This window comes from Bubalus bubalis, chromosome 5 (assembly GCF_019923935.1).
Source record: "Bubalus bubalis isolate 160015118507 breed Murrah chromosome 5, NDDB_SH_1, whole genome shotgun sequence".
Taxonomy (NCBI): Eukaryota; Metazoa; Chordata; class Mammalia; order Artiodactyla; family Bovidae; genus Bubalus; species Bubalus bubalis.
In genome coordinates, this window is record NC_059161.1 from 131,869,343 (window position 1) to 131,886,815 (window position 17,473).

Here is a 17,473-nt window from a genome sequence, read left to right on the forward strand (position 1 = left end):
GGCACGTCATCTGGGCACACTGAGGCTTCTGCCCTGTGACTGGTAATTGGGGCCAGATGACGGCCCGTGTCATCAGCGCTTATGGCCCCACAGGGCCCTTCCCTCTAGAGACCACACGTTCCCATCAGCACCCTGGCATTGCTTTTGCTTTGCAGATGAACGCTCAGCTAGAATGGTGGGTGGAAGGAGGGCATCGGCTAACAGGAAACCAGCCCAGAGCTGGGCAGTCCACAAACCGGGGCTTGAACAAAAAGCAGGACGGCCACACCATCCACCTGCCGTGCCAAGCGGCGCCACCAGCTGCCTCTCGCGCGTAGTCTCAGGCCCCATGGCCACACGTGGAGGACTGTGCAGGGTGCCAGGTGTGGGAACCTTGAGTGGGGCATCAGCGGTATGGTGGGGCCCCAGCACCCACATGGCGACTCCCGGAAGTTGCCTCCCCAAGGACCTGCACCCAGCAGAGGGCCGCCACGTTCCCCTGACCCATGTGGCGGCCCCCACGGGGCGGTGAGGAGCCTGGTCTCCCCTGGAAACCCAGGGAACGACACAGGCCCCACCTCGGCATCTCAGGGTGCAGGTGAGGCGCGGAGAGCCACGCACGTGGGGGCTGTTGCCACCTCAGCCCCGCCCCCCAGCACGCAGTCCTCCCTGCTCCCACCCACAGGCCAGGGTCCACGGCACCTCAGCCTGCAGTCGTGACCCCAACAGGTTAGAGCCGCTGCACAGGGAAGAGATGGCTCACCTTCCAGAATATTCTCTAGAAGCCATGCCACACCCTGCCATCACAACCGGGACCCAGCCCTGGGCCGCTGTGGTGACCATGACCCAAATGAATTCAAAGACGCGTGAGGCCAGGAACACACCTTCCAGGGCCACCAGGGACCCTCCTCCCCCTGTGCACACTCAGGACAAGTTTTCCCTGACAGTCACTGAGAACACAACCCCGTCTAACTTGTAGATGCAGAACTCGGCCTCCACAGGCCCCCAGACCCCTAGCACATACACCCACAGCTGTGGCAGCCTCCCCATCAGCCATCCAAGCAGTCGAGATGATGATGTCCTGCAGACAGAACATCGCCTCTCCTCTAAGGGCATCAGAGATGAACTACCAATAAGAGACACGGCACCCTGAGAGAATTTCAAAAAAAACTTTCCACTTTCATTTGAACTTCTAATTTCCCTTTAATGTGCAGACTTAACCACAGAACCGTCTTGATTTCTGTAAGAGTTGATCCCGGGAGCCATGCCCTTCTTCCTGACTCGGCAGGCTGGCTGGGTCCAGGCTGAGCCTCCTCTTTCTCAAGGGCACACAGGCTCCGAATCCATCCCCAGGAGGGACGAGGCCGAGGGGCGGGGCTGGGAGGCACTGGGGGCTGCAATGCCGGGCAGGGCATGGACCTGCAGCTCAGCAACAAAGACAGCGGTGGAGACGAGGAGAGATGCACAGACGGGAGCCTGACGCTCCGCCCTTGCTGCTTTAAAACTGTTCTGACAGCAATTCACACAACCTCTGAGAGACAGTCTCCCTGCTCGTCCGCAGTGTCAGTCGGTACATCTGGAACAGAGAACACAGCAGGTAGTGGTGCGGCAGGGGCGCTCCGGGCAGCAGACCACTTTAGGGCCAGGCCCTGACCAGCAGCCCCCAAAGGCCCTACTCAGCCCTTCCCTGAAGGCACCCAGTTTGACAGACTCAAGCATCAAAGGCACTTTCAGCTAAAATAAAAGCTTGACATAACAAGCACTCGTGTACATGGGGACCAACTGGAGCCTTCAGGCACAGCTGCTGGGCATCAGGACCACACTGCGGCGGGGCAGCAACGCTGACGGTGCCTGGATGCCGTGAGCCTGCCAGCCCACCCGGGTGGTACCCACGAGAAAGAAGCCATGTGCACACAAAGGTCCCCGACGTTTGCAGCAGCCCCATGTCCACGGACAGGCATGCTGGACAAGTCAACAGTGCCCCTCCCCACAGGGAGAGACACACATTCCACAGGGCCCCCCATGGACACGGCAGCAACAAGCGCCTGCCGAAGCGGGGGCCCCACGCCGCAGAGCGCGGCCTTCCGGGGAGGCCAGGGCTGACGAGGGTGCCCAGGAACTTCGTGGGGCGATGGGAGTGTCACGTGCACCGTGGGCGGCGGTGGTGGTGACGCAGGTGTACACCTCTGTGTAGCGCACCAGACGACCACCCCTGGGACCTGCCTATCTCCCTGTGCATAAACTCCACTGCAGTAAACACCATTCAAACGTGTTCAGCGATGTCACAGGGCTGCACCTGGGCCTGCAGGTTGGGCTCTAGACGCAGCAGGCACCCAATCTGGGCGGTCCTGGTGTGTATGATGCCCGCACCCACAAAGTTCGCAGGATTAGGGTCGACTTCCTCCAGGAGCGCAGAGCCAAAGCCGATAATCTGGGAAGAAAGGGGAGAAACAGGAGCCCATGGCACCGGCGCCAGCAGAGGGGAGCATCCTCCAAGAGGAGCACACACCAGTCTCCTCAGAGGGCCAGGCCACGTCCCGACCCTGGGAACGTCCATCGCCAGACAGGTACCTTGGCCTTGGTGACCTCTGTGTCCATCGGGTGCTTGGCCTTGAAGATGCTCTGCACCTCCTGCTGGGGGCTGTGGAGACAGAGCAGCCACTCTGTCAGCTGGCTGCAGCCCAGGCCCCGCCCACCTGTCCACCTACAGACAAGCTGCCACTCACTTGCTCAGCTGCTTCCAGCGCTGGAAGAAATCCTGAGAAGCCATTTCCGTGGGCTGGAAAAACTTGTTGAGTGTGATTGGCAGCTTCACAGACACATTCTGAAAGGTTCCCCCGTACCTGTGAGCAACACAGAGGTCCACTGGGAGGAGTCCACAATGCGCAGAAAACCCGAGACTCGGCCAGGACAAGGTCCTGAGTGCGAGACCCCTGGAGCACAGAAGGGCGGCCCGGGGCCCCAAGAAGACTGTCCATCTCCAGCACACAGTCATCGAGAGCCGAGGACGCTGGGAAATGCACCCTCAGCCAACGCTGCCAGATTGGTCACAACGACCAGGGACAGTTGCCACCTCTTCTCGTTCCCCAGCAGTCCAAGTCAGTTTAAACTGTGTGGGTAGTTCCTTTTTTCCATAAAATGACTAAAGAAAAGCGTGCCTACAGAATGAAGCAAAATTCTGCACATCTATCTCCCTAGATTTTACATGGTACACTGTCTTCAGGTCTCTATGTAGTTCATGTTTCAGAGCGTGCTTTTCCAAAATTTAACGTTACAAATACCCAACAGGGTAGCCTGGTCACTCACTCTACTGGTCACTGAAAAACAGCAGGAACGAGCAAAGCAGCAACACAAACATGCCACAAAGGCAGTCTGTGTGTGGGGCATGTGACACAGAGCACGCACCCAGGGAGGACCCTCACCGGCACTCCTGCGCAGCCGGCCTCCGGGCAGCAGGCCCCCGCCACGGCACTGACAGCTAGAGCCACGCACTGTCCTGGCCTGACACCCACCTGAACTGGATGTTGAGGACCGGCGCCTCCGTGAAGTCCGACACACACTCGATGTTGACCGCCTGCTGCACCTGTGCGCCCCCATCCACGGTTGGGTCCACGGGCTTGGTCTGCAGGCTCAGACGTGCGGGAGTCAAGGAGGCCGAGGGAATGAGGGCAATGCAGCTGAGCCCCGCGGCCGGAGGGGCACCAGGAGGGGCTCAGCAGGACAGAGCACTCATCCTGCCCGCAGACAACACCTGCACGCTGTCTTTAACGGCTAGCCACAAACACTGAGCATCAACAGTTTACGTTTGAAAGGTGTTTATCTTAAAAATAGATCTTAGGAGGAGAAGGGCACAACAGAAGATGAGATGGTTGGATGGCATCACCAACTCAATCGACATGAGTTTGAACAAGCTCTGGGAGTTGGTGGTGTACCTGGAAGCCTGGCGTGCTACACTCCACGGGGTCGTAGAGAGTCAGACACAACTGAACTCACTGAAAAACAGATTTGGTCTGAGGTGAGGAGGTTCCTGCTTCACACAGTTTCTCCAAAGAAGGTGGCGTCCTTGGCGGTCAAGTTTGGCCGCCCGCCCCTCACTATCTGGGAGTCCATCCTCCCAGACAGACCCCTACATGGCGAGGCTGACGGACGGGAGGCGCTCATGCCCAGCCCTGCTGTCCGCCAGGGCTGTCTGCGGCTGCAGCGGGTCCCAGTGCCCCAGCCCTGGCTCTGCCTGGGGACTCCTCTAGGGACGGGAGGCTGGAGCACGCCTGCAGGCAGTTCTCAGGGTTAGGCACATGCAGCCTGAGAGCAGTCAGAGACCCTGAAGCTGCAGGACCAGCCCCGGGAGCGTCCGTCCTCCCAGTCCATCCTCCCACCCACTCTGCCTGTGGCCCGAGGGGCAACAGGACCAAGGATATTGGCCTGGAGGTCGTCCGAACAGATAAGTGTCGGAGTAAAATTCAGGAACTGTGTGGAGGTCTTGTTACCATAAAATATGAACATCCGACCTGGAAGGAAGCAGAGCAGCTTGTTCACAGGGCACATCGCAGCCCCTGAGCTGCAGGGGGAGAGCAGAGCCCCCGCCTCACCCCGCCCCACCCCGAGCCCTTGGCCACAGCGTGGGGAGCCCTGTGCCATCAGAGCAGAAGACGCACGCAGGCCCCCGTGAACGTCTGCGCCCGTGGAGTCCAGGATGGACCGTGACCTCACACCTCCTAGAGCACACGCAGGTGTGCATGGCTCCCCACGGTGTAAGGAACACCGAGCGCCTGGCTGACCCCACGGCAGCCCGGAGTTAACGCCTAAGCTCAACGCGAAGTTCTGAGTTTCAGTGAGAAGGGTCGGGGTCCCCGTGGGGCAGACACACCGCCTCCTCCCTGCTTACTCCCCACTCGCTTCAGGACAGGCTCCACGAGGGTACGGGGAGGGGCTGGCCCAACAGTCAGCGTGCGTGATTTTGGGGGGGATATGGGGGGAGCAAAAACAGCTTTTTTAACAAGTGTGGCAAAATATACATACCCTGCAATTTACCATCTAACCGTTTCCAGGCGCACAGCTTGGGACACTAGAACATTCCCCTGGCTGTGTTACCTTCCCCACCATCATCCCCAGAAATCTTCATCTTCCCAAACGGACACGCCATCCCCACTGGACACTCACTCCCCTCCCCACACGGCCTCAGCCCCCAACCCCCAGTCTACTTCCTGTGTCTATGGATGAGACCCCTCCAGGGACCTCCTCTGGGGGAAGTCAGACAGCATCCGTCCTTCTGTGCCTGGATTATTTCTCTGAGCATCGCGTCCTCAGGGGTCATCCACGCTGCAGCCTGTGTCAGGGTTTCCTTCCCCTTTAAGGCTGAGCAACACCCGTGGTGGGTTTATCCCACGTTCGGTGCATGCACTCATCGGGGTGGGCACTGGGGCTGTCTCCACCTTTTGGCGACTGTGCGTGATGCTGCTGCGAATGTGGGTGTGCAAGTGTCTGCTCAGCCCTGCTTTCTTGTCACATCTTTTGGGTAAACACCCAGAAGTGGAAAGGCTAGGTCATGTACACGGTGATCCTACTTTTAATCTTGTAAGAAACCTCCTCTGTTTCCGCAACAGCCGCCCCACTGACAGGCCCACCAACAGCGCACGGGGCTCCGGTCCCTCCTGTCCGCCGGCGCTGGCTCCGCGCTCACAGCAGCCGCTGCGGGTGTGAACACACCTCAGCGTGGCCTCACCGCACCCCAGGTTGTTAGTGATGCAGGCACCTTGTCTAGCGCTTCTGGACACCTGAATGTCTTCCTCAAAGAAATGTCTATTCAAGATTTTTGCCCATTTTTTCACCTGGGTTCTTTCCCTGTTTTTGATTTGGAGTCCTTTATATATTCTGGAAACTAGACCCTTAAAAGAGATGTTTTCATTAAAGAAGTAAAATGCATACCTAAATTCTGCCGAAACTCAGACTTCAGTCCGATCTGAAGCAGCTGGTTTTCAAACAACACACCGTTATTTTTACAGACAAACCTGGGGACAAGGGACAGCGTGTGAGTCACTCAAAGTCACCCACTGAAAATACCAAGATAAGTTCTGAAAAGGGGTTTAAGGAACACGAAGGCTGGAAACCTTCTCTGGGACAGAACGAGAAAAGCAGGCGACATTCCAACGAGCACTGCTGCAAGCAGCCCCGCAGACAGGAGGTGAGTCGAGCGGGGCCCACGGGCGGGTCAGCCTGCTTTCCGTGACAGTGCTGCTCACCTGCCCGGGGCTCCCCACTGACACAGGCACCCCGCACACACACACCCGCGCCCGCCCGGCCCCCGGTGCCGGGAAAGCTGGACAGCTCCGTGGAAGACAATGAAACCAGAACACCTTCTCACACCACACGCAAAAATGAACTCAAAGCGGATGAAAGACCTAAACGTGAGACCTGAGACCACTAAACTCCTACGAGAGAACACGGGCAGAGCGCACTTTCACATAAATCACAGGAGCTTTTCCCTGGATCAGCTTGGGGCAAAGGAAACAAATGCAAAAACAAATGGGATCTAATTAAAAGCTTGCACACAGTAGAGAACCATCAGCAAAACCCACTGAACGGGAGAAAACATCTGCAAATGGCAGAACCAGCGCAGGGTTAACCTCCAACCATACAGACAGCTCATGCAGCTCAATTCAAAGCAACCAAGCCACCCAATTAAAAAACGGGCAGAAGACCTGAACAGACACTTTTCCAAAGAAGACATACAGATGGCCACAGGCAGGTGAAAAGATGGTCAACATCACTAACCATCACGGAGATGGGGGGTGCCCACCTTTCATCCAGACGTAAGATTCAAGAGACAGAGGCACAAAGAGCAAGCCGAGAAGGGACAGGACCCACCAAGCACCGGAGGCAGGGAGGAAGGGAGGCCTCAGGGAACCCAGCGAAGGCAAGCCCATGCAGCACTCCACCAGCCCACAGCAGGGACGCCGACGTGGGACACCGGTCACACAGGTGACGAGTGGAGAGCGGACAGAGGCAGCGCAGGAAGGGCCTGTGGGGTCTGTTGGCACAGATCCCACAGGACAAAGCAGCGACTGAAAAGCACTTCTTAAACATCAGCTAGGCCCCAGGAGGGCAGCCATGGGCATGACTGGAGGACCAGGAGCACAGTGCAGAGGATGGGGTGAGCTACAGCGAGAGCCCTGGGGCGGCCCGCTCCTTCGCCCGCCTGGAGTCCCAGCTTCCTCCGTAACTGGAGACAGGGAGTCCAGGGCACAGGCCCAGCAGGGTGAGAGGCTGCGGGGATGGACGCCGGCTGCCGCCTGCCGCCTGGTGGGACACACTCAGGAGAGAGGGAGGCCCCCTCGGGACGGGAGGCAGACTACCTGGCAAAGTTGTCCTCGGAGCCGGGAGCCAGGGGCGCAGCCGCGGAGGGCGAGTCTGAGAAGACATCCACGAGCAGCCCGCCGGAAGAGGGTGGGGGGCCTGCGGGGACAGGGGGTGCAGCCCCCAGACCCAGGAGGTCTGCCGACGGAGACGGCGTGGACTGGAAAACAGGGGAAGAGGTCAGTGCAGAAGCTGCCGGGCGTGACTTCACGCAACACAAGTGCCTGCGCCCTCGCCGCCCACAGCGCCAAAAAGCAACGTCTGGGTTTAGGAACACAGCTGTGCACGCTACTGTCGAGCATCTAAGAGAGTCTTAAGAGGCGAAATGACTAAGCAGGAACCACATTAGCACGCACCCTCAAACGCCTCTAAGTCCTATTGTGTTACAGAGAAAAAGTAGATAAAAGTTCTGCAGAATAGGTTTCTTTTTAACTGCTTTGTTGTTTTGGCTTTTTACGTTTTGACACGAGGCAGAAGACAAAGAAAAAAGTCCTTCCAATGCCCCTCTCAGACCACAGGAGACACAGTGTGCAGCTCATCACAGTCACTCACGTGTCCCCTCGCCCGCTGCACAGGGGTGGCACTGCCCCCGCCCGGGCACACAAGTTCCAGAAGCCCGCAGGGTTCTTATGATCCTGAGGATCATGTCGAAGCAAGAACCCAGCCTGTGAGAACTCATTTGGACCCTCCTGCGGGCCAGCGTCCACTTACAACACCCGAGTCCCTCCCGGAGTCACTGCGTGCCTGCAGTGAGCACCACGCTGGTTCTGGAGCACTCATCTTTCCGAGAGCCACTCCTCCTCTCTCCAGCACACGGACGCACCCAACCCAGGCAACAGCCCGCCTGCCCTCAGGTTATGCTGAGGACTCACACATGGGGACCATTTGCAGGTGTTCAGTCACTCAGTCGTGTCCGACTCTGTAAGACCGCACGGGCTGCAGCACGTCAGGCCTCCCTGTCCATCACCAACTCCCAGAGTTTACTCAAACTCATGTCCATGGAGTCGGTGATGCCATCCAACCATCTCATCCTGTCATCCCCCTTCTCCTTCTGCCTTCAATCTTTCCCAGCATCAGGGTCTTTTCAAATGAGTGAATTCTTCACATCAGGTAGCCAAAGTATTAGAGCTTCCGTGTCAGCATCAGTCCTTCCAATGAATATTCAGGACTGATTTCCTTTAGAATGGACTGGTTTGATCTCCTTGCAGTCCAAGGGATTCTCAAGAGTCTTCTCCAGCATCCCAGTTCAAAAGCATCAATTCTTCGAAGCTCAGCCTTCTTTCTTTATGGTCCAACTCTCACATCTGTACAGGACTACTGGGAAAACCACAGCCTTGACTGTAGGGAACCTTGTTGGCTGATGTCTGTGTTTAATACACTGTCTAGGTTTGTCACAGCTTTTCTTTCAAGGAACAAGTGTCTTAATTTCATGGCTGCAGTCACCATCCGCAGTGATGTGAGAGCCCAAGAAAATAAAATCTGTCAGTGCTTCGAATTTTTCCCCTTCTACTTGCCAAGAAGTGATGGGACCAGAGAATCCCATCAACAGAGGAACTTGCCAGGCAATAGTCCAAAGGGTCACAGAGCTGGACACAACTGAAGCAACTCAGCACACACACAGGATGGGACCAGACGGCACCTCGTTTTTGAATGTTGAGCTTTAAGCCAGCATTTTCCACCCTCCTCTTTAACCCTCATCAAGAGGCTTGCTCTTTAGTTCCTCTTCCCTTTCTGCCATTAGAGTGGTATCATCTGCTTATCTGAGGTTGTTGATATTTCTCCAAGCAATCTTGATTCCAGTTTGTGATTCAACCAGCCCAGCATTTCACATGATGTACTCTGCAGAGAAGTTAAATAAGCAAGGTGACAATATACAGCCTTTCCCAATTTGGAACCACTTCGTTGTTCCATGTCCAGTTCTAACTACTGCTTCTTGACCTGTATACAGGTTTCTCGGAAGACAGGGAAGGTGGTCTGGTCGTCCCATCTCCTTAGGAAATCTTCCCGTTTGTTGTGATCCACACAGAAGCTTAGTGTGGTCAATGGTGCAGCAATAGATGCTTCTCTGGAATTCCCTTGCTTTCTCCGTGACCAAATGTTGGCAATTTGATCTCTGGTTCCTCTGCCTTTTCTAAATCCATTTATATATCTCAAAGTCCTCGGTTCACATTCTGCTGAAGCCAAGCTTGAAGAATTTTGAGCATTACCTTGCTAGCATGTGAAATGACAATTGTGAGGTAGTTTGAACATTCTTTAGCATAGACCTTCTTAGGGACTGGAATAAAAACTCACCTTTTCCAGTCCTATGGCCACTGCTGAATTTTCCAAACTTGCTGGCATACTGAGTGCAGCACATTAACAGCATCATCCTTCAGGATTCAAAACAGCTCAGCTGGAACTCCATGACCTCCACTAGCTTTGTTCACAGAAACGCTTCCTGAAGCCCACTTGACTTCACACCCCAGGATGTCCAGCTCTAGGTGACATCCTGGATGAAACCACGACCTCAGCACAAGTTACTACTTATCTCCCTTTAACACCTGGAGCACTGCACTGCATTTCTTAAACAACTACCTGTGTAGGCAGATGATCTCACGTATGGATTCCACATGAAGACAAGGAAGCGTCACAGAACACACGTGTGCAGAGAGACCGTGGGTCTGGGAGGCCTGAGGACTCACGGGCGGCAGTGCACTAAGGCCCAGCCACGGTAGGAAGCGGGCTGGTGGGCAGGGTGGCGCCAGATGCAGAACAGGCCAGGCTGGAATCCCCAGGAGAAGGGAGGGCCCAGAGGGCCGGTGGGAAAGGATCAGCAGAAGCTTCGGTGCGGCTGGGGAGTCTGGGGGACAAGTCACAGGCATCCCCGCCCACCAGCCAGGTTGCTGTGGTTGCTGGGAGCCTGCCCACTAGCTCAGGGGCTGCTCCCGGGGGCCCTGAGCCCCTGTGGACCCCGCCACCTGCTGCAAGACGTCTACCACTGGTTCCTGAAGAACAGTTCAAATGCTTTCTAAGGTACAAAAGCCCTTTTGTCCCACTAAGTCAAATGTGAACACACAAAAGCTAGGTGGTTCCTTGAGGAGATCCCCCAGGATGCCAGCTCCCTCCCCAGACCCCCTGCAGGGCCTCCACCTGGCAACACTGGAGTCACTCCCTACACCACCTGGCCCTCTTTTGAGGACGCGGGGAGACCCTCCCCAAGGAGTTGGCCTGGTGCACAGTCTCCACAGGTTACACCTGCTCAAAGTGCTGCAGCCCATGGGGTGGGGGCAGCTCTAGGCTCCCCTGCCAGCCCAAAGCCCAGGGGACAGGCAGCCTGCAGACACCTCCACAGATGCATAGACAAGCATCCTGGAGCCACAGGAGCCGAGGCCCCTGGACAGTCCCAAACAAAACCACCTCCAGGGGGGACGTGCAACCCTAAGCAAAAGGGATTCCAGCCGATGCTACACGGAAGTGAAAGGCATAACAGGTTCCCCAATAAAACCCTGATATCTCAGCGCCACTTCAAGGCGGAGCCTCTCCTCTGAGTTTGGAGGCAGAAGCCCTAGGACGAGACTCCCACGCAGGAGGGACCCCAGCCCTTCTCTGCCCTCCTGCCTCACCTCCCCTGCCCCCATCAGACCACCTGAGCCCTAGGGACACAGGAACTCTGTCCCCAGCACCACCCTGGGCGCCTCTGCAGAGCCGGCGCCAGGCCTTGGGTGGGAGGTCCTGACTGTGACGGGCCCCAAGCCCAGGGCCAGGCGTGAGCACAGGCTTCACAGTGGGCCCGGGGTCAGGCGAGTGCCCCTACACGTAGAGCGCCAGGGCTCACACACAAGCATCCCGGCGCCACACATAAACAAACCACCCTGGCCCCAGGCTGTCCACGCACGAGCACACGGCACCTCTACCTCGGGCACATCCTCACTGGGGCTGCCGGACAGTGTGAGCAGCTGGCCATATCACCGGAGCAGCATCCAGGGTGGAGCCTACTCTTCAGGCTGCCTCCCGACGCAGCAGCCACAAAGCCCGCGGTGGTTGGGAGCCCACCCCCCACAGCGGGGACAAGAGAGGAAACACAACTCTGAAAACGGCGTCTTCCTCAACAGACATCAGAGGGCATATTCTCAGGGCACTTGTATGAACAGGGAGCTCACTCTAACCCGCTCACTACTGGACCCCAGGAGGTGGAGGCCCTGGAAACCAGCCCGGGGTGGGAGGAGAGGCCCCCATGCAGCCGTCACGCAAGAATGACCACATTTTCCAAATCCAAAGCCAAGAGGAGACGTAGGAGCTGACTGTGAACCCCAGATGACCGTCTGACAGTCTAACGACAGATACTGCATCTGGGTCAGCCCACCCAGGACACCATCCGGGGTCCTGAACCGCGGGCACCAGGCGCCCCGGAGCTTGTGCAGGCGGGGCCCTCGGGAGGGACCCACCACGGCGCTAGTGCTGGCCGGGGCGGGCTCGGGGCCCCCGTTGACATCGGCGCTCCTCTCCCGCTTGGCCTCTTCCAGGTCGGTCACGGTGCTTGGACCCTTCTTCTTCTTGAGCTTGGCCAGGATGGAGGACTCACGCTCTGGAAAGGGGGGCATCTCCTCCAGGACAGTTGCCTGGTGGGAAAGGAGCTGAGGTCAGCAGGGCACAAAGCCCCACAGCCTCCAGCCCCCACCCAGGGCAGCCCGGGGATGGGGGTGGGGGGTGGGGGGACAGGGGGGAACGGAGCAGGGACAGCAGGGACCAGGTGGCCCAGGGATGGGGTGGAATTGGGGGAACGGTGGGGACGGGGGGACGGGGGAGGACGGGGTGATGGCGGGGACCAGGCAGCCCAGGAATGAGGGGGAATGGGGGAGATGGGGGGATGGGGGGGACAGGGCGGCCCGGGGATGGAGGGATGGGGGGGATGGGGGGAAGGGGGGATGGGAGGACGGGGGGGACAGGGCAGCCCGGGGATGGGGGGATGGGGATGACAGGGGGGGATGGGGGGACGGGGGGGATGGGGGGATGGGGGGGACGGGGATGGGGGGATGGGGATGACAGGTGGGGATGGGGGGATGGGGATGACGGGGGGATGGGGATGGGGGGGACAGGGTGGCCGGGGATGGGGATGACAGGGGGGGATGGGGATGGGGGGGGGAACGCGGGGGTCGCACCAGGATATCGGTGCTGGCAACAGTGCTGAGCCGCAGGTACTCGACTGCACGCTGCTGCAGCTCCACATCGGCATTCTTCAGCTGGCTGTCACTGCGCAGCACGTCCTGGATGGTGCCCTTCACCTCCGGGAAGAGGTTCACGAACTTGATGTAGGTGGACAAGAGAAGCGCCCTAGTGGGCACGCTGCACAGGTGGAACTTGGAGTGCAGAAGGTGGAACTGGGTCAGGGGGCTGCAGGGTGGAGGGGACACACGGGGCAGCGTTACCTCTCGTCTCGCCATGCACCGCACCCGCCCTGCCTGAGCCCCAGGGATGGGTGAGCAGGGAGCAATGAGGAGCCCCACCCTTGCCAGGACCTGCACGTTTCCAGCTCCAGGCCGAGTACAGGCTCCCCCGAAACAGCGTCAGCCACTAGCCACACCTCCTTTCCCCCAGAATCCCCACGTTCTGCACAGTCATCCTGAACAGACGTGCCCTCACTCTGGGCTGTCCCAGGACTTCAAGACGTCAGCTGGCCTCAATCACGCCTCAGGTGAGAGCTCGGGGCACAGGACCAGCACCTGGACACAGGGCTCTGGCCCCCGGGCGACTCACCTGGACCTTGGGTCTCCTGCTATCAAGTTCCCGAACTCCCCAAGGATGTAGCCACCAACTTTGACCAGGTTCTCGTGGCAGGCCGGGGCCTGCAGAGCCTGTGGAGGAGCACGCCATGAACCCAGTGCCCCAGAGCTCATGCACAGGTAGACGCGGCATGGGCTCGGCCTCCAGAAAAAGCGGCTGAGCTGCGTGAGGAACCATGAGTGCAGCCCAGGGGCCTTCCCAGGGAGCCGGCGCTGCACATGGCCACAGTCCCCAGAACCTCCTGAGCCATCTGCCCCGCTTCCAACCACACTGCCCACCCCGTCCCCCACTCCTGGTCACTTCAGCAGAGGGGTCAGTAGCAGGGGAGCCCCGGGGACAGGTCCATGGTCGATCCCACCCCTTCAACAAGAGCTGCTCCCAAAAATTACGGTTCAGACCCTGGACGGGGGCGGGGGCACATGGAGGCCAGTGGGAGCCCCCTGCACTGGGCAGCTTGCTTAGGTAGCCTCTGGCCGACCAAGAGCACCTCACCCGGGGCAGCCGTGTGAAAATCAGGGAGACACGGCACTGAGACATGCGTGGAGGTGGACGCGGGCCCAGAGCTGGCAGGGAAGCAGGGAGGGCCGGCACACCTCGAACACCGTCTTGGCGGCATAACCCTGCACGTCGTCCCGGTTGATGACGATCTGTATGACGCGGTACCACACCTCTTCACTCACGTAGTCGCCGGCAATGCGGATCAGGTTCAGGATGGTGTCCACGTACCACGTGTAGTCCACGGCGTACTTCTCTGCCAGAATGGCCACCTTCAGCACCTGCAGGGCACGGCCGCCCAGGAAGGGACTCAGGAGGGTCTGAAGCCGCAGCAGAGCGCCCCCAGCTGCTCAAAGGAATCTCGAAAGTTTAAGGTTCCAGGACAGATGCGGAAGGACACGCAAAGTAGAACAAGTGAACCAGTGAGACACAGTGGACCCCGCCCACCCCCTCCGCACTCAGCCGCCCAGGAAGCCACGCCCACGCCCAGGAAGCCCTGTGCTCATGGCCTCCTGCTCCAACCAGCCCTTCTCACTTGCTCCCTATTCTCTGCTGCCCGGGGGATGCCTGCTCCGGGCTGTGGGAAGCAGGCCCCTCGCCTATGCAGGCACAGCCTCCACTTGCATACAGCCGCCCTGGGCAGCATGGACAGTGGACCCAGAGCCCAGCCCTCTGGCGGGGGTGGCCCTCATGCCCACCTTGCCCCTGGCCTGACCTCCCAACCACACCCCAGAGCCTGCTGTGCGCCTTCTCTGGCCTCCACATCGACCCTCTATAACAAGCCCAGAGGCCATCCTGGAGCACCCGCCTTGTCAATGCCCTTGGCATCAAGTCCTCCAAGCCCAGAGCTGCCCCTAAAGCTGGACACTGGAGGCCCCTCACTGCCATGCTGGCCCGAGTGCCTGCATGCCCCAACCTGCTCCCTTGGTGCTGAGCCCCCTGCTTCCGGGGCCTCTGCAGGGGAGGTGGAGAGTTAGGATCAGGGCCTCCACAGAGTGACTCCAAAAAACTGGAGCTCTACTGAAAACGCTGATAAAAATGCTGAACAAAGCACAGAACTCTCATCCCGCCAGTAACAGACCCCGTGAAGAAGCGCTTCAGCCCAGATGCAACCGCGGAGGCCCTGATGACAGAGGCAGCAAGACTCACAATCTCTTCTCGGATGGAGTAATCCGCGGTCTCCAGGTAGCTCAGCATCTCGGCCACGATCTGCTGTGCGTTGCTGCGGTCACACATGGCGTAGAGGAGGTCCACAGCCCGCTGCCGCACACTCACGTCCCGCTCCGTCTGGGGTGAGCACAGGAGCAGCAGCATGAGGGGTGCTGGGCGGGTATGGGGGGGCTCCCTCTGTCCCAGTGCCCCCCTCGGAGCTCGCCCCCCTCACCATCCAAGTCCAGTGTCCTGTGGAGCCCTAACCCCACACGCTAACCACTGCCCTGGTTCCTGCTCTGACAGGCCGGCTCATGTTCTGTCCCAGGAGGGGGGGCGGGGACGGGTCAAAGGCCACCCACTGTGTGGTCACAGACTGGCCCCTTCTGCATCACCGGGGAGCCCGTCACCGTGCCGACTCCTGGCCCCACCCAGGACCCTGAGAAGCGAGGGTGCAGCCGCTCCACAGCGCTGGACAGCGGGAGAGGCGCTGCCGAGAGCCGCCACGGCCCGCACGGGCGTCTTTCTGATCCAGGCAGTGACTGCAAGAGACGCCACAACCACCCAGGCAGAATTCAAAACGCCAGAAAGCAAATTCCAAACCTTTGTAAGCCCTCACGTTCAAAACTCACACCAAAAATGTCTATTAAGTACACGTAAACCCAAAGGAACAGGGTGAGCCCTGTTCCCGGCTCTAGCGCAGGACCCAGGCGGCAGCTGCGAGCTCCCCGCCTGCCTTCGGTTTCCTAACGTGCACGACCAGCTGTGTCTGACCCTGAGGAACAAACCCTCCTGAAGCAGAAGATCCTGCTCTGGAATTTTAATTCCCTGGGAAAGCAAATATTCTTTTGCAAAGAGTGAGTTTTCTTGCAGACATGGACAAAATATCTTATCTTTCCACCAAAAAGAACAGTTTCACCAACCTCAGCTTTTCTTTCTTTTTTTGGTTTGAACCGACCTCAACTTTTATTGCAGGTCTGCTCACGTGCCAGACCCACGGGAGCTGCCCATGGGCACAGCATCTCAGGGCAGAGCGCAGAACCACCCAGGGACCCACGCACCCGAGCAGACCACCCCGGGGCCGAGCATGTGGGACCCCAGAACCCACCAGTAGCTCCCACCCAGCCTGAGACACGGGACAGAGTGCGCTTGCCTTCAGGGCGTTGATGACCGTCTCGATGTGCGTCTTCACGGCCTCGTGGGAGAACTCGGAGCTGGCCAGCGTGCACATGCTCTCCAGGGCCAGGTAGCGCAGGTTGGTCTCCCGGTGCTGCAGGAACTGGCCCAGCTGGTTACAGGCCCGGACCAGCAGGTTCGGCTCGCTGCACAGACGGGAGAGACAGGTGGGCAGGGGTCCCCGCTTGGCCAGGGCTGCCGTCACAGCCGCCACGGCCTCCCAGGACACAAGGCCTGACGCTCACTTTGGTCAGTACCACACGAGGACCCCCAGAGCGTTTCTCAGTGCATCCACGGGACCCGCCTCCAGAGGGCCAAGGCTGGCCAGGAACCTGAGCCTCCACACCAAACTGGCCAGGGGACCCCAGTTTTCATCATGCCTTGACCAGAGGTGACACGCTCAGCCAGAGAACCCGCCTGGCCGACAGCGGGATGAAAGCCCTGACGTGGAGAAGGTAAACGCAGGTGGCGATGGTACACAGAGGTCACTGGTGTTCAAGTGCCAGCTCCATGCACCCCGGGGGCTGGGGGGGGTCTTTGCTCGCTTTTCACTCTGTCCTCGTGACATCTGCACCCTTCGGACACAGCCGAGACTGGTACACCCCCCAGCGGGGGAGCTGGCTAACAGTACCCAGTCCGTGGAACCATGGCACTCTGGTGGGCGCACCTGCTGGGACCTGGAGACACCCCCAGCCCACCCTGTGCGGCCTCCACACACCTTCTCGCCACAACCTTGACCCACGCAGCCCGCGGGACACACGCTCACACGGGTTCCTGGGTGGCCCTGGGAGCGGCTGGCCTGGTGGGATGCCCAGGAGAAGGGGGAGCCCCAGGGGGAGGCAAGAGCACGGCACCCAGCTGCGTGTGGAGGGTGGAGGCTGAGTGCGCAGGCCCACCTGTCATGGTGGATGACCAGGCTGATGGCCTCGAAGAGCACGGCGTTCTTGGCATTGGAGTGCTGCACCTTCTTGGACTTGGGCGGCTCCTGGGCTTTGTTGAGAATCGCCTCCAGGCACTCGGTCAGGCGGCCACGCACTGCAGGGTCTTCTGGGCAAAACAGCCAGCCATTGGCGGCTCCCCGCAGCCCGCCCTGCCCCAGCCCCGGTAACCCTCGCCTCAGCCTCTCAGAAGGTGAAAGTCCCAACTCAAAGCCTGAGGCTGCTCAAGGCAGAGGATCTGACGGCCAGGATAATGTCTTAACACAAGCACGAGACGCGAGTTTTGCTGAGACGTAGATCATATGAGCTGATGAAGATGAATCTCAGTGACACGGACAGAAACACCTGATACGGAAGTTTGGGGTGGGGGGTGGGGAGGAATGAAAGGTTTCTTCCCACTACCTGCTATCACCACAAGAAACAGAGAAAACACACGAAGAGCAACAAAAACAGAAGGGAAATTTTAAAATTCTAGTCAAAGCAGCACAAGAAAGACTAGGAAAGTGATAGAAACATGAGAACTCCAGAAACCACCGCGGCACTGCATCTAAAGCGCCTGTCTAACGACCACTCAAGGCCGGGCCCCCAGGCGCCGGGCAGGGGGCGGGGGCGGCAGCGTCCCC

General features: G+C 59.0%; 1 protein-coding gene across 5 annotated transcripts in view; it reads right to left on the reverse strand.

The window, feature by feature from the left end:
* Positions 1-1,162: 1,162 nt before the first annotated feature.
* The window catches only part of AP2A2 (adaptor related protein complex 2 subunit alpha 2), a 67,122-nt gene continuing 50,811 nt past the window's right edge, over positions 1,163-17,473 (reverse strand). For 3 of the 5 annotated variants that reach the window (XM_025287033.2, XM_025287031.2, XM_006045824.3), the window contains 15 exons: positions 16,809-16,959; positions 15,890-16,058; positions 14,737-14,874; positions 13,686-13,868; positions 13,066-13,163; positions 12,471-12,702; positions 11,757-11,930; positions 7,332-7,492; positions 5,905-5,987; positions 4,398-4,487; positions 3,492-3,615; positions 2,706-2,822; positions 2,551-2,620; positions 2,276-2,410; positions 1,163-1,555 (listed from right to left, as the gene is read on the reverse strand). In XM_025287033.2, the coding sequence (XP_025142818.1) occupies positions 1,478-1,555; positions 2,276-2,410; positions 2,551-2,620; positions 2,706-2,822; positions 3,492-3,615; positions 4,398-4,487; positions 5,905-5,987; positions 7,332-7,492; positions 11,757-11,930; positions 12,471-12,702; positions 13,066-13,163; positions 13,686-13,868; positions 14,737-14,874; positions 15,890-16,058; positions 16,809-16,959 (2,003 nt within the window). In that variant the 3' untranslated portion in view covers positions 1,163-1,477. The remainder of the gene's footprint in view (positions 1,556-2,275; positions 2,411-2,550; positions 2,621-2,705; positions 2,823-3,491; positions 3,616-4,397; positions 4,488-5,904; positions 5,988-7,331; positions 7,493-11,756; positions 11,931-12,470; positions 12,703-13,065; positions 13,164-13,685; positions 13,869-14,736; positions 14,875-15,889; positions 16,059-16,808; positions 16,960-17,473) is intronic. The other 2 variants (XM_025287032.2, XM_006045825.3) reach the window with 1 other exon arrangement.